The sequence below is a fragment of the Struthio camelus genome, chromosome 1, assembly GCF_040807025.1.
Source record: "Struthio camelus isolate bStrCam1 chromosome 1, bStrCam1.hap1, whole genome shotgun sequence".
Taxonomy (NCBI): domain Eukaryota; kingdom Metazoa; phylum Chordata; class Aves; order Struthioniformes; family Struthionidae; genus Struthio; species Struthio camelus.
The window spans coordinates 53,869,818-53,885,792 of NC_090942.1; the positions used below are offsets into that span (position 1 = coordinate 53,869,818).

At 36.4% G+C, this 15,975-nt stretch overlaps 1 protein-coding gene across 9 annotated transcripts in view; it reads right to left on the bottom strand.

Annotated features, from left to right (window-relative positions):
* Positions 1 to 13,906: 13,906 nt before the first annotated feature.
* The window catches only part of BLTP3B (bridge-like lipid transfer protein family member 3B), a 59,632-nt gene continuing 57,563 nt past the window's right edge, over positions 13,907 to 15,975 (bottom strand). For all 9 annotated transcript variants that reach the window (XM_068938532.1, XM_068938540.1, XM_068938524.1 and 6 more), the window contains one exon: positions 13,907 to 15,973. In XM_068938532.1, coding sequence (XP_068794633.1) covers positions 15,845 to 15,973 — 129 coding nt within the window. In that variant the 3' untranslated portion in view covers positions 13,907 to 15,844. The remainder of the gene's footprint in view (positions 15,974 to 15,975) is intronic.

The following is a 15,975-nucleotide window of genomic DNA, read 5'->3' on the forward strand; positions in this document are numbered from 1 at the left end:
TTTTCGTGATCAGATTTTCTCTCACCAAAGAAAACATTATCATCGAGACCTATTGTTCCAATGTAGCTGTCCGCAACAACAAAACAAAATCTGTTTTCTAGTCAGAAAACATATTTTACATAGTTTGGCATTTTCGGAGTGTGAAATGATGTCTTCTCTGATATGGTCACCAGGACATGTAATTGAGCATTGATATAAAATTATTAGGTGTAGCGATTCTATAACTATGGTCTTTCTGCTTGAGACATTGATGACTGGTCTGATTTTTATGGTCTGATACTGCGATCACAAGTGTTTCGTTAAAGTTTGTTTTGGAATAAATTACTCTATAAACACGTGAACTGGGATTTAAGTCCTTAGTTGGAATTGGGACAGTTTAAGTCCTTAGTCATAACTAAGTCACAGTAGAAAACACTGATTTAAAGCTGGAATTAGAAGTTCTATATCTTGTGATCAGTCACTTGGGTTAGTAACCTAGTTCCAAAAGCACAGCCATAAACTAAGAATACCCCTTCTTTATGCCATTTTGAAGTTTCTTGATGTCCTTTGTTGGGGTAGCTCTAATTTCCCTTTGTGTCTGTCAGCATTTGGTTTTGTATGCAATCTTATGAGTACCTGATAAATACGTTTTTACATCTCACATGTATCCTACAGTATACTCTGCATGGATAGACTTCTTCACGTTTGCTGAGAGCTACTGAAGAGATGCCAGCAGTATATCTGTGAAGAGCTAATCATAAGGCATGGGCCAACCCTGCACATTTGTGAAGAATTAGATTAGAAGTAGATACTAAGGAAAACTCAAATTTTTTAAGAATTTAGTTTGTTTATGTGGTTGGATCAGCAGATGGCAAATATGACTCAGTATAAACGTTACATAATTCTTCTTGGGAAAATAAAATCTCAAGACTGCACTCTGATTGAAAAGATCATCCAGAAAACTGTTCAAGAACAATATGGAGAATCAGGATAGAAATATCAATGGAGCAGATGCACTCACTAACCAGCAAATTCAGAAAGATTTTATGAATGTAGTGAGGTTCAAAATATATCCCACTAAAACTATCAATTTATTGCCCAGCAGAACTAAAAAGTCCAAACAGAGGATTTTAGTTTCATAGCAAATGGAACAGAAAACAGTTATTCTAACAATTTGAAAAATAAAAAGGAATATAAGCAGAACTATTTAAGGGGAGGATTAAATGTGGATAAGTTGTTAGAGTTACTGAAGCAAAGAATTCAGAGCATGGGTTGATCACTTTCCAGAGATGAAATAAATAGTGGGCTGTAGTTTAAAAAAAAAAAAAGTACTGAGACTGAGTTGAGTCTAATAGGTCAAACCTATTAGATTAGGTGGACTCCTTTGTGTTTTTAAATGTCTTAAGTTCTTCGTTATTGTTAATATCAGGTTAATAGTGTGGACAATGTTTAACATTCATATGGAACATATAATTTTTAATAGACATAGAATGTAGAAGAATTGCTTTATGATTTGAAGCAGTTAGTGATGAGAAGTATAATTTGTAAAAAAGTCAAAATATCTTCCAAAGCATTGAATACTTTTAAACCGGTGCTGTTCCATACCACAACAGAAATTTAATTGTATGATTTTAGTATTTGGGCAGACGCTTTTGTCTGTGACCACTGCAGCTGTCAGTGCCTGAGTGGCATCACACCTTCAATTTCAAAATTTCTCTTAGCACAACATATGCCTTACCTTCTGTTTTCTTCCATTTTCTAAATTAGAAAGCAGTTAGCTTACCTAGAAATTAAAACTTTTAACAGATTTGTCATTGGAAAGGACTGGCTTTTTCTGTAATAGGGGGAGACTTTCCTTAATTGTTTTTTACAGTGCAACTGTCACGTGACTTTTTTCTCATTTCAAGGAAATACAGAAGATACAGAATACAGAAGATCTTCTTTCAGAAGATACAACTTCTTGATTTCCTCCTCCTGCTACCTCTCATACTTAAGGCAAATTAAAAGTGCTTTCATGCATTCTGTGACTTTCCCCTCTCTGTTTTCAAGCAGAAGTATGGAAGGGATATGAAAAACTGAGTTACAAGTACTGAAAAAAAATAAATCTGTGTTATTAAAAGTAGTTATTTTGAACAGCAAACATGAACATTTTATTTCAAAAGACTCTTTTTCAGTTCTGTCATGTGAAGACCACATTAGGAAAGTCTTAAGATCCCTATTATGAATTCTGACAGACATTCAGCAAGAGAGCTCAAAATGCTGGAATAAACCATCAGATCAATTTGTTAGTAAAAAACAGACTATCATTAAATAGGCCTAATTGTTTATCTCAATTTTGTACATCCCATGGTAGGTCAGGGACAAAGGTTGCAAAAGTACCCAAGAGAAAGAGGTTTTTCTCATATACTTTCTGGATGCGAAGAGTTTCTGAGGCCTGATACTGTCCTTTGCTCTTTACAGTGTATATATATATATCGTCTAAGAAAGGCACAGTGAACCTTAACCATGCTTACCTTTGTGTATGCTTTGCTCATTTAGCAGATTTCTAAACATCAGGCTCACAGGCTGAGCCCAAAGTTGAGGTCCCAGGAGCATTTGTGCATTTTGTCCTAATTTCCCATCACGGTGGAATCAAGATGTACATCAGGCTTCCTCTGAAGGAAGAAAGCCTCAGTGTGTGGTCCGGAAGGGAGATGTGGCACACAGTGGACATGTCCTTAGTTTAGATAACAGACATACCGCGGTACTTCCGTGCTGCTTAGTTTAGCTCTGGTCATGAAGTATGCACAAGGACTTGCATCCTCCCTCCCTGTACGAGAAAACTACAGAAACTGGGGGTACTAAACACAACTCAATACAGAACATAAAACACCAAGAGTGCAGTGGTTTCACTAGAGACCGTGAGTACTTGGACTGGACAGATTAAGTAGAAGTTAAAGTAACATGTAAGGAAAAAGATATATCATTTTTGATGAGGTATCCACATCAATCAGATCTCCGACTATACAATTCTGATTAGATATAGCATCTATATGTACCTGTATAGATATATTAGAATAAACAATTATTTGCTTTGAGAGATGTCATGGTACAAATGTGTGGTGGAAAAGAACACGCAAGGAAGCGGGCCTCTTTCTCAGTGATGTTGCACAGCAGGAAGATGCTACCACAGTGTTTGCACTGACTGATCCCACTACATCATTCTCATGAGGCTCAGAACACATGAAGAAAAAGAGCAAGAAATTAAACTATTATTCTGTCACCCAGACGCTGACCTACAGAATCAGCTGAACATATCATGGAAAATATGCTGCATTCCCCAAAGGGCTGTAGTGTCCCACTGCTCAAAAGTCTAAGGTGTGATACATGCAGACTGCAGATTGTGTCTGCATTGGAAAACTCAGCCTCCAGGAAACAGTGTTGGGCTAGCACTGACAGTAAGTAAAATGTCTGCCATGCTGTTTCCAGTGCAATTTCGCTCTGATAGTGGATGCTAAGATTGTCATATCTATACATTTCTTTACATGTATTTGTTGTGCGACAGCAGGTGGGATTAGCTGTATAATTATTCATCCAATCCTTCTGCCGTGTGGTAGGTTTATATCCGTTTGCTATCCAAATATGCCTAAGACTGTTTCTCATGCATTAGACAGAAATGCAGAATGAAATGTGATTACAAGTAGGTAAGAGCAGCATGCTGATTAGATGCACCAATCCAGTGCATGCTGACAGATAGGATATAACGTTAAAGCTTTGCCTGTACTGCTCAATGTACATACAGCTTATTGCAATAAAAATAACTTGTGTCTACCTTTAATACATTGCAGCTTCTTTTGGACTTTAAAACATTCCCCCCTTCTTGTCTTCCTTTTAAGATATGTACAACATTGCCAGCACATCAGATTTTGACTGCCTAGAAGAATGATCATAGAGTAGTCTCAGCTAAAACATGCTGGCAGTGAGAGACCACAACTGAAGGTACAAGGCAGCTGTCAAAATTGTTCACAAATATTATCCTTGGCTCTTGAACAGCAGAGTACAGGAATGCCACCCCACAGGGACTGATGCGCTGTAAGACAATAGCACATACAGAGGCATTTTGCCAATGATTCCCATTCTCTTTGTGTCTCTACTGATAGCAATTAGTATATGGGACTATATGGTGGTAAATCAGTCAGGTCTAATCTAAATGGTTGAATAATCACTTGCACATCAAATATCCTTTGGGTATCTTTATGCTTATGGATACACGTTTTGATGACCAATAAGGCAGAATGTGTTTGAAATTCCAACTGTGCAGCTCCACATCACATAGCGTCAAACCTCACTGGGTCCAAAAGAAGTAGTGGTTAATGGAAATGAATTATGCATAAAGAAGAAAATAGAATATACTGAGGTAGTGATCTGGGAAGGGTCAGAACTTTCTATATGTTTTTAAAAGGTATACATTTTAGAGGAGGAGCTGGGGAAGTAATAGTTTGATATAACTAGGAATAACAGGAAGATATTTGAAATACATGACAAACATGATTGATGATATTGCAGTGAGAGTTAACATGCAACTCTCAAAAAACAAATGGACCCAGCACTGCCAAATATTCAGTGAAGAACAATACTCCATGGATTCTGTTACTAGTTATAATTTACCAAATCTTTGCAATTTCTAATTTTGATGGTTATTCTTGAAGAAAATAAATGATGCAACTAACTAATTTTGCACTGGATTCTGGGGTCTGGCCATTTCTTTTTGAGTGAACATGACTATTTGTGGTAAAAGAAATGGTTGTCCTCTCAACTAACTCCAGGGCCATTCTTTACAGGGCAAGTCCATAGGACTAACTCAAAGTATAGTGCCACAAGAAAAGGTATTTGAAACAGATCCATAAATCCAAACAACTTGCCTGGACCAGATTACATTCACCAAACAATCTGAAGAGACTTCAAATCTAAAACTGATGGATTAAAAACTGAGGTGCAAGCTATAGCTTAAATTGGCCTTGTTACTAGATGAATGGAAGATAGCAAAAGTGACGCTCATAGCTTTTAAAGGGCTTGAAGAGGGATTTTGAGAACTGCAGAGTCTGATTTCTATGCCTGGCAAATTCATAGACATCTGGTTATACATAATAGCGAAGATTCAGTGCAGCTCCTGGAAAAGCAAGTCATGTCTCATGAATCTATTACAGTTCTTTGAAGGAGTCAAAGAGCATATGGCAAATGGCAATCCAATCAATACATTTTATTTGGATTTCCAAAAAGCTTTTAGCAAGGTACTTACTGAATACTTTTAAAGAAACTAGCTGTTACCAAGTAAGAGGGAAGATTCTCTCGTGAATGAACAATTGGTTAGAAGACCGAAAGCAAAACGGAAGAATGGTCAGTTTTCACAACGGTCAAGAGGTTGTCAGAGCAGTTGCTAGGTCCTGTGCTACTGAACATAGACGTAAAGAGTCTCTGAAGAGCGTGAAAAGTGAAGTAACAAAGTTTGCTAATGAAATGACAGATTTCAGAACAGATGAAACTAAAGCTAAGTATGAAAGAGTATACCGTGACATTGACAAATTGCAGAACTTTGATAATATTGACAAATGCAAAATAATAATTTCTCTATTACAGCATAGGAAGGAGATTTTGGATTCCCTTTTTACAGCTCCAAAACTGTTGTTAACATCTCCATAATTTCAAGTCACTGGGGATATTTCTCTGAAAAGTTAGTTTAATGCTACATGGTAATCGAAACAGCTAAAAAATTTTAGGAATTATTTGGAAAAGAATTGGCACACAGTAGGGGGCATCATTATGTCAACGTATAAAACCATTGGGTTTGTCCCATACCAAAAAGATTACATCAGAACTAAACAAGGCACTAAACAAGGTAAAGGATAAGTGGTATAATCAGAGGTATAGTACAGTCTCTATGTTGCCTAAATAGAGAAGGCCACTTCAGCTTTAAAAAAAACTAACTGTGGGATGGTATAATAGAAGCATATAAAATCATAAGTGGGATGGAAAAGGCAAATAGAAAACAATTATCCATTATTTTTTCCTAAACAAGAGCTAGGGGCCCACAGTGCAATTGTCAGGGGACAGGCTTAAAACACTTGAACGTACGTCTTGTACTTCGTTCTTAGGCTCTGAGTTGCTCTGTGTTGTGCTTGGCTGCACATGCTCTTATTCTAACAACTTGCCTTTTAGCATGGTGACTGGTTGTTCCCTGCGTATGCCTGCCAATAGTAACAGCACAAGCAACAGCTATGCAAGCTTTGCTCATCGTCTTGCTAACGTGGCTCTACCTTGACTCAGGATACTCCTTGTATGTGTGTAGTTTAACATCTTCATATATAAATTTAGATACACGGGGTATCGCTTGCTACGTTTTCGTATAGTACATACACAATCACACAGTCATACTACTGTTAAGGGTGCTTCTGGTATCTGCCGAGAGGGACAGTTCATACCAAATTTGACAGAGGTGGTGATTTTGTGAAGCTGATACTTTGCTCCCAGCACAAGATTAGGGGCCCTGACATATTTTATTCACTTAGCTCAACAGCAAAAAGGCTCTTCACTCTTAATTACTTCTCCAAGTCCCACAAAACATCACTCTAGTGTGTTTATTAAAATTTGGAAGCTAGTACTGTAGTGCCTAGGGAAGCAAGTTATTGCTTTTTGCATAAGAGGACATGGTTATGCAGTGAATTTCTAAATCTCATTTATCTTGTGCGTAACTGGATTAGGGAAGAAAATATTAGCATGAGTAATTTGTCTGCTAATGTGACAACGCTCTCATTTTCAGCCTTCAGACAATACAATAGATTTTGATCAAAAATAATTATTGGTTAAACCTATGGCTAAAGCAGCCAATTCATTTGATTTATGCTTATTATTTGTCTGAACTGAAGGTGCCTATCGACCCCAGGCAAGGAACCCTACTCATTTTATTTCAGCAGTTGAGTTAAAGCTAAGAGCGCAGAGACAGCAACATATACAAAAAACATTAAATGTAAGATAAATGTTTAAAGAACAAAATAGTGTATTGACCTACACTGGAGCATCAGTAGTAGCAAAGGTAGCAGAAAGGTTTACAGGAACATCAGCATATCCATTACACTCTTCTAACTGGAGCTGATTCAGCAAAACCCATTTAGGAACTAAATTTTGGATCCTTGGCTGACATTCTGTTTCCACAGGAGAGAGAGTATAGAGACACACTCTGTCTGTTACGGATATGCAAATGGACTAACATCATCCAAAGAAAATATGCAATAATTAATGCAATGTAATCTTTAATCAAATAACTGAGGAGCTGCAAGGTTCAACGTCTCTTGAAAAGTCAGCTAAACTGTTTACATTTAAGTACACAACAAATTGGAGCTAAAAAGGTCAAAAAAAAAAGAAAAGAAGAGAGTGTATTAAGATATATCAAAGCAGGATGAATAATTAAAGTAGGAAAATAAATTTGACCATTGCTATGATGACTCTTTTCTTATTTCTGTGTTTTGCCTTTAACATCTGTGAACCTGTCAAGCAGTATTCTTGAAAATAGGTTTTGTTACAGCAAATTAGTGAGCTTCTGTGATGCTACTATTTTATCACAGAATTTATTTTTATAGTGAAGAATATATCACAAAATATCTGTAAAAATGAAACAGCAAAATGTGAAACTGTCCAGTTTTATGTGGTGTTAGCATTTCATCAAACTATTGCTTCTCTGAGTGATACCCCAATGCAGACAGCACCATACATGCCCTTTTACGATCCGGTTTGTTTCCCCCCTGCTATCTCAGCGGGGAAACAACATTTCAGATTTGCTCTAGAAGCTGAGCTAATTTTTTTTGCTTTGTATGGGACTGTTTTTACCTCAGATCATCTTTTCCAGTTATTTAGAATCTTTTGGTACACTTCACAACGTACCTGATCTAATGTACGCTGTCTATCATGTCTTGAAGGTATGTAAACGTTCATGCCACCTGATTTAGCATTCAGCCTATCTTCACTTATTGTGCCATAATTTGTCGACTTCCTATCCTGTCTCTTTTCTACCTACCTTCTTTAATATCACTTCATACCGCTCGCAGGAAAGAGCGTTCTGTTAGGATGGTTTCAGTGAAAAGGCACACGTTGTTTAGGACATGTTCGAATTATAGTCTCGTCCTTTTTGTGCTGCTGTAGTTAACTGCCACCAGTGCGAACACTTAGCCTCCCGCGCTTACGAGTCTCACACTAGATTCTTCTGACAGGCCGATTTCTGAGGCATCTCAGGAACTGCGCTATGAGCGAGGTTGCAGATACAGTCCCCGATGTAGCTAAGTCTCATTCTATTAGTGAATCTCATTTTATGTAGGATCTGCTGATTAGCACAAGAAGTTTCCAACTGCCCTTAAAGCGAAGGGACATCGGCAAAGTGGGAAGTTATGGCAATAATATTCTCATGGCAGTCTTTGGCAGGAAGCAGCCAGCTGGCACATACAATACGGTGTTGCTCCATGTATAAATTCCTACAGCAAATGGGAAAAAAAAAATTCTGTCGCTGCCCACAAATCATTAATTACTGCGAGGTAAAATCTCATTTTTGCCTCAAGCACCTGTAGACTTAAAGGCACTCCCAATGATAGTAAGGAAAACAACTATTTAGCCAGACAGAAACATGTTTTCTGAAATAAGGTACCCAGAATTTGTTCTACTGTAGACCGGTACTGTTTTCCCTGCACTTTTTTCAAATACTCTCTCCTTTTTTCCTCAGGTCCTGAGAGCATTGACTTGTAGGATCTAAATAGGGGTCATGTTTTGCATATTGGAAAGGCAAAAGAGATTAACTCTACTTTGTCTTTGCTGTTAAAATATTTTCTCCAGCTCCGTTTCAAGGAGTCTTTTTAAATCTTCTTAACGTTATGACTTTGAAGGAATACTTTTCTATCATTTAAGCTGAAAATGCTTCTGATAATTGCAAAGGAAGGTTTAAGCACCTTAGCATTCGGGTCACGACTACTCTCAGATACATCTTCAGATGAAGATGAATTGGAAACTTACTTAACTTGCAGTTTTTCATAAGAGTTACATGCTACCAGCTGTTAGTGATTTAGGAGGATTTAGTTAAAGCTTGGCAAACAACTCCGATACTGCTTTAAAGAAGTTCTCAATGACTGTTTGCAACTTACCGTATTTCTTGCGTTAATCCTGGATATGTACTGAAATGCTGGAGATTATATATTTTTCACCATTCTTGTCTAAAATATTTTAATTATTTAGAAATTCAGTATCTCTGTAAGCAGATATTTTTTGTGAATATTTTTTCTAGCACACAGAAATACTGAATCTTATGTTTTAGATATAAATCTTTTTTTCAGGATTGTTCATGTGAAGTGCTTGAGCATAAATGCTGCATTTCTATACCAAATTCAGTTCATGTTAGTTACTGGGACTGTGTTGGTGTCCAATAGATCGTCAGATGCCGTATCACATTCTAGCATGCTGCACTACAGGATAACACCTTTAAAAAAACTCTCTAATTCATTAGGACCATCATACCTATTCTGAAGTGCAGTCTTTTCTTTAAAAAAAAAAAAAAGGGGGGGGGGGAGGAACAAACCACATTAAAATTCCAGTGGAATGAAAAGACATCTGCTTTCTATGTTATTTTCTCCAACTATTTGACAAAAATGAAGCGACCCCATTCCTACAGTACATTTTATATAGATTGCTGTTCTCTCTGCTTAGTCATTCTGCCTAGAAGTTTCTGAAACACCAAACATGATATAAAAAGAAATGACTCGATCACTTACCACACACTATAGTGTTAATATAAAATAACTTGATAGATTACCATCTGGTGAAGGTGGGTAAAGTGAGCATTTTTAAGTGATTAGATTTTGTTATTTCCCAGGAAACATATAAAAGCTTTACATATGCCTCTTTCAATAAAAATGAGCAGAACAAAATCAAGAGTTTTTTTTCCAGTTAGCAGCAAAATTGAACAAACCGATTGATAATATCAAGGTGGAGTTGTTCATCTATGCAGAGGTAGGAAAAATAGAAAATTTTCCAAAATTTCCATTTTAGCAGATAATGCTGAAGCACTACAACCAAGGAAAATATTTTACTATAAAAAGGGAGCAAATGCACAAGAATATGGTTTTATAATTTATTTAAAACTAAAAGAGAAACAAAAATCTTTCTTCTTTACAACATTCAGACATTTCATGTAGATTTAAAGAAAAAAATATATCCTCCAGAAAGAATCCAGTAGAACCAAAGATAAACTATCCAAATTAAAAGTGAAAAAGGCCTGATTTAAAGCCATGATATAAAGGTAATCATCAAAAGGTGATAAATACTCCAAAAGCGTACGCTGACATTTTCAAGTTTTACGAGACTATCACAAGTCAAGAAACAAGACATACTGGTAACCATAAGGCAACGAGCCCACAAGTGACTTCTTGGACTGCCATCTAGTGGTGCTTAGGGGAGGAGAGCCCTGCTCACAATTGTATTTTTCTTTGAAGGAGAATGAATGAAAAATTCATAAGGCTGAGAACTAACTGGTGTAGCACCGTAAGCAGTCAAACATTAATCATCATACATTTCAGTATGATAATTCTCATTGCAAAAATATTCTCCAGTGCTCAAAAACCTCATTAGTAACTACTACAATATATAATTACATTGTGATAAAAGTATTTATGACAGTTGCTCATTCCATGGTAATGGTGTATTGTGGTTTGGAGACAATGTAAAGACATCTAAATTTGTTCCACAGATAAGCTGTTTTATTCAGCACTTACCGGACCAGAATACCACTTCTGAAGTACTCCTTTGTGCATGTGCCTCTGTCAGATGTTTAAGTTACTTACCAATTACCTAACTTGAATCAAAACCATGGTGGTTTCAAACATAGTCGAGCCTAGACAAACAACTGCATTAGCCAGTTCATGCACTACACTCTCAAAACGACCAGCTTACACTCACAAAAGATTTAGCATTAATCCTCATCGCTTAAAAAAGCTTACAAAGCAGTAATTGTTTTCAATGATTCTTTACCTAGTTGGGAAACACTGTATTTTCACTTTCAAAACGATGCCCTCAAAAGCGTTAAAATGAGTGACAGTAACCAAAAAAAAGGAAGGTGATCGTGAAGAAATAGTAAAATACAGGTACTTTAATGTAACTGGTTAGGTATGGTTTGGCTGACTGACAGATAAAAAACAAAATGGCCTTTAATAGAGTTATATTTACCGAATTTAAGTAGGTGACAATGAGAGAGACTCATCTCTTTGGAACGCAGAAGTTTTCCCTGATTTTCGGTGAGAATACAGGCTATTAAGAGAGTTTAACCGTTTTTGGAAGATTCAGTCCTGCAACTTTTTTCAAAAACGCTAGCAATATAGCATGACACAAACTGGAAAGATGTTCTATGGTATTCGAGATGCTGAAAGTTGCAAAAATTTTTTAAAAATCTTTTTTAAAATGTTCCAAAAATACCTCTTTTGTAATTAAAATTGTTCTCATTTTTCATATCCAAAATACATGTTAGCCAGTACACAGAAAAGATTTTAATTAGTAGCCAGACAATTTAAAAAGCCCAACAGTTGCTTATACTCATTTTGCAGTAATGTTTAAACCGTTTGAAACTCTTGTAAATCCATAATTACTTCATTGAAGTGAGAGCAGGTTTTCTATTTTCGGTGCAGAGACCATTTTATTTAAATAATACACTGAAACAAATTTCAAAGAAAATTAATTTTAAAATTATGCGGTTTTAAAAGCTTTTTAAGGTTTTATATAAAAACGCTAACCAAACACAAGGTTTACGTAGTAAGAACTGTAACTACGCAGCTATTTACTATCGAGATTAAGATTTATGCTTTTCCTTAATTAGACTTGAGATACAGAGCTTTGCTCCTCCAGCAAAAGACTACTTTTTGTAGCCTTTCTCTATACATGTTTTTATATCACTTAACACTGATTGACATGATTTTAGTCTTTGTGGTGCTCATGTTTCCAGATGCCATGTTTTTGCTACGCAGGAGTCGTATACAAGACCAGGATGTATGTACATTGCCACAAAAGTACATAGGGTGAATTCACCCTAGTGGAGATTCTCTGCACCATTAAAAGCCATGTGTTTGCCTCAATACTTATCAGAGGCGAGCTTCAGCACTACAAAGCTTGCTGTGAGGTTTACAGTGATAGGTATCTTAATGACCCAGAGAAAATGGGGCTGCTATTCTAAAGTTGTAAACTAAAGTGAAGTGACACAGGTTGGGATGGAAAAAGATAAGGTTGTGTTGCAGAGCTGCTGAAAAACTCACTTCCCTGTTGAGAGGGATGGATTAGTGGATTTCACAGTGAGTACCCAAAATTTCATTGCTACTTGACATATTAGCAAGGTCATTTTCAGCTCCTACAATAGATAAAAGACTGATTTAAATCAATAGCTGAATCAATCTGAAGCACTCCTTAAAATTTGTAGATAGCAGCAGCGAGCTCAAAATCTACTTCATACATTTTGCAATAAATGCTTTAAGAACTAAAAAATACAACTATCTTGTTACACAGAATTAGTTTTCTCCGTCTCATCACTTTGAGTTGTTTGCTTCTGCAGTACATTGGCACATTTTGTACTCTCAGAATTGTAGATGCTCCAGTTTTTACCTTTATTAACATGTTCTGTTTATTCATAATAAATTCCGTAGTAAATGTAAAGTTAAGCATCGCCATGTCAGGCTTAGGAAACCTTCTGTAGCTAGCAAGTATCCTTTAGAAATCAATTATATGATTCCAGTTTAAGACAACAACTCCTAGAGAGACAGTGTACAAACAAACAGCTACGGCTTAAGGGATGGTTGCAGGCAGAAGAAATGGAGTTCCTCCCGCCCCCGACACCCAGCGCCATGATCCCCTCTGCCAACAGCTCTGGTGGGCTTCCTGCTGGGATCAGAACAGCTACTGCCCCGAAGCAGGCGCAGGGGCAGCAAAAGAACAGGACTAGTAAACCACGATTCTTTGAAAGGCCTACGGCAGCGTGAAGCAGGGCACATCAAGGGAGGACTATGGCGTTTATACCACAGAAAGTGGAGATAGGCAGGATCTCCATGAAGCTTCCTTTCTAACAGGCCTTTTTACAAGTAATTCTGTAAGGCTGCATCATTTTGATTTAATATTGGTGCTTATCAGTATGTTAGAGTTACTGTGAGAACTGGAACAGTGCACGCTGGAGTGATTCAATGACCTAGCCTGGGAAAGAGCATAGTCTTTTCAAGGTGGGCTAACTCGAAGGTGGTATTAGACAGTAAAACAGTATTTCTAAATAAACTGAACGAGTGCTAAGGCAATCTGCAGACCAGTTTAAATTCCTACACAAAATAAAACTTGGTAACAGTCTGACTGCAAGATGTCAGTTTTCTGCATATATTGAAGTTCTCCAAACTCTGTTCTATTTAGTTCTTCACAGAATAAAAGCCATGATTCATTCAATAGGCTCTACTGCTGGCACACATTTCCTATCTAGGACTTAGGGGGTTATGAACAGCAGGGCCCTGAGAATGAGTTAAACCTTTTTATTTAACCTGGGGTCATTAATTGCTATTTCTAATTTAACATATTAAGGCTTAGCTTAACTTTGTACTTTCAAACATTAAGAAACAAACTCTCCCTTCATATGTTTTCAATAATAAGCCTGGTTTCAGAGTGACCCAGTGCTATTATTCTGAGTAGTGTCAAGTCCATAAACAAGCACACCCATCTCCTCTGAACTGTCCACAGATGATACTCACTACTGCAAATTCGTCCTGAACTAGAACTGTATTCAGTTGTAAAGTGCAAGAAGATGATACCCAGAATTTCAGTACCGCTACTGAGAAGAGCAGCTTTTTTTTTTTTTTTTTCAAAAAAAAAGAAGCAGGTGATAGCTTGTGCAGTAACAAGGAAAGATTTTTGATATTGCTGTTTATTTCTTTTTAAAAATTAAACAAATATCAACATATTATTCCAGCAACATGCTACTAAGCAATCTATACATTCCTTTCTTTAGGATCATTCTAACAAGACTGTGTTTGGGGTAAACTGAATTAGAATTCAGACTTCAATGGTACCAATTAAGATTAAACCAGTCGAGAACTCCTCCCTGAATCTGACTTTATATTTCTTTTAAATTGGACTACCGACATTTAATACTGTGTTGTCTTAAATACCTTTCTGAAATATAAATATTTAGTTTCTCTATCAGAAACACAGTCTGAAGTATATTTTTTTCATCCTTTTCAGGATGATTTCCCCTGTTCAGATAAAAATTTCCATAGCATGAAAGGGATTTTCAACCAGGGTCTTGGGAAGCAGGCTATTAAATAGCGCCTGAACTAGTTCTTTCATAAAATTCCTGATTAACATCTATATATTTTCAATAACTGTTTTTGGCAGTGCAAATTATGTGTGTCCTCCAAAAAGTTTTAATCAAAATTAGTTTAATTAAAACTAGTTTGATAGCCTGAATATGCAAAGTTGAACCACAGGATATTAAATACTTTGAGATTTATCTGCATATCTACAAACAAAACTTCCCTCAAATATCCCAAGGTGTAGAAACAATTGCAGTAGCAATTAAAAGATTTTCAGTTGTCAGATTCAAGGTCACTAGTTAAATTATTCAGTCATTTTTACTTCTAGCAAATACAGTCTCTTATAGGCATGTATGCTTTTGTTTGTTGTTTCCTATATCGTTTAGAAGCACACTCTTATATTCTATATCTTACAGTGTTGTGCTTTTTTATTTATTCATCTGTACCAGTTTGTAGCTGAAAATTATTGTTCAATTTATACAAATCACCCATGGTTTAAACTGTATAATTACATATCATGTAATCTCACAATTTCATAGGGTAATTAATGATTCTCTGAAGCTTTTTTATCAAAAAAAAAGCAATATACAATTAATGAATCCCAGTAGGATTTGTTCTTTTCTTACGAGCATTGACATTACATATTTAAATACATTGGACCAAATCCTTAGGCATGTCTGAGGAGGTGTGCAGAAATCAGACACGCATGCAAAATACCTGAAAGCTCACCCTTCACAAACTGCTGGATCCTCTTGTAGGGCTATTTCTTCATCACAGAGACAGAACACAAAATGAGTGACTGTCTAAGTTACGTCAGCTGTAATGATATAGTGGACTTTCACGCAGGAGGAAAGCCCCATAGTATGCCCTCTTACATCAATTTTTAAACATTTACTGGGGTATTTCAGGACCCTATATGGAACAGGTACATGGAACTCTGCAGCACTGGAGGATTATTCTTAAAATCCTCCCTGGGCAAATCACACTGAATTTAGGGCCAGTTTAGGGTCGGTATTTTAATTTGCAGTAGCTATACCATTTAGAAGATCTAGCCCATATCATCATAGTGCAAATGTAACCTCCTGTACTGATACCTTCTGGCAATAACAAAATAACATAATCTTAACAGAGGTACTGTATAATGAGGCATGGTACATTTTACTCAGTTATGCACATAGGCACCTTCTGTCATTGCTGAGCCATCCAGCTTTCAGAAAACCTTTTAAAAATAACATCTCCTTTGATAATACTAAAAGCAGAGAATATGGGGCTTTTTCTTCAGTAAATTAATAAAGTACAATATAAACTGTTTTTTCCAACATCATTTCAGTTTAAAAATGGCTGAAAAAATTACAATGTTGAATGCTAATTTCAGAATAGTAACTATTTCACAAACATTTTGTTTGTGATGAGAAAACTTCATCTGTGGTTAAAAAAAAAAAAAAAAGAAAAAAAAAGATAACAAGCTTATCTTCCAGCAATTCAGAAGAGTATTTTAGATGCCACCATCCTTGCACCAACAGAACACTGTTCTATGGATGATGTTCAACGTTCATCTTCTTTATACGATGAAGCAGGGCATCTTTTTCTGTTTGGACCTCAGCAAGAGCCATTTTAGCTTTGGCTAGTTCCTGTTTGAGACATTCATTTTCTTCAATAAGCT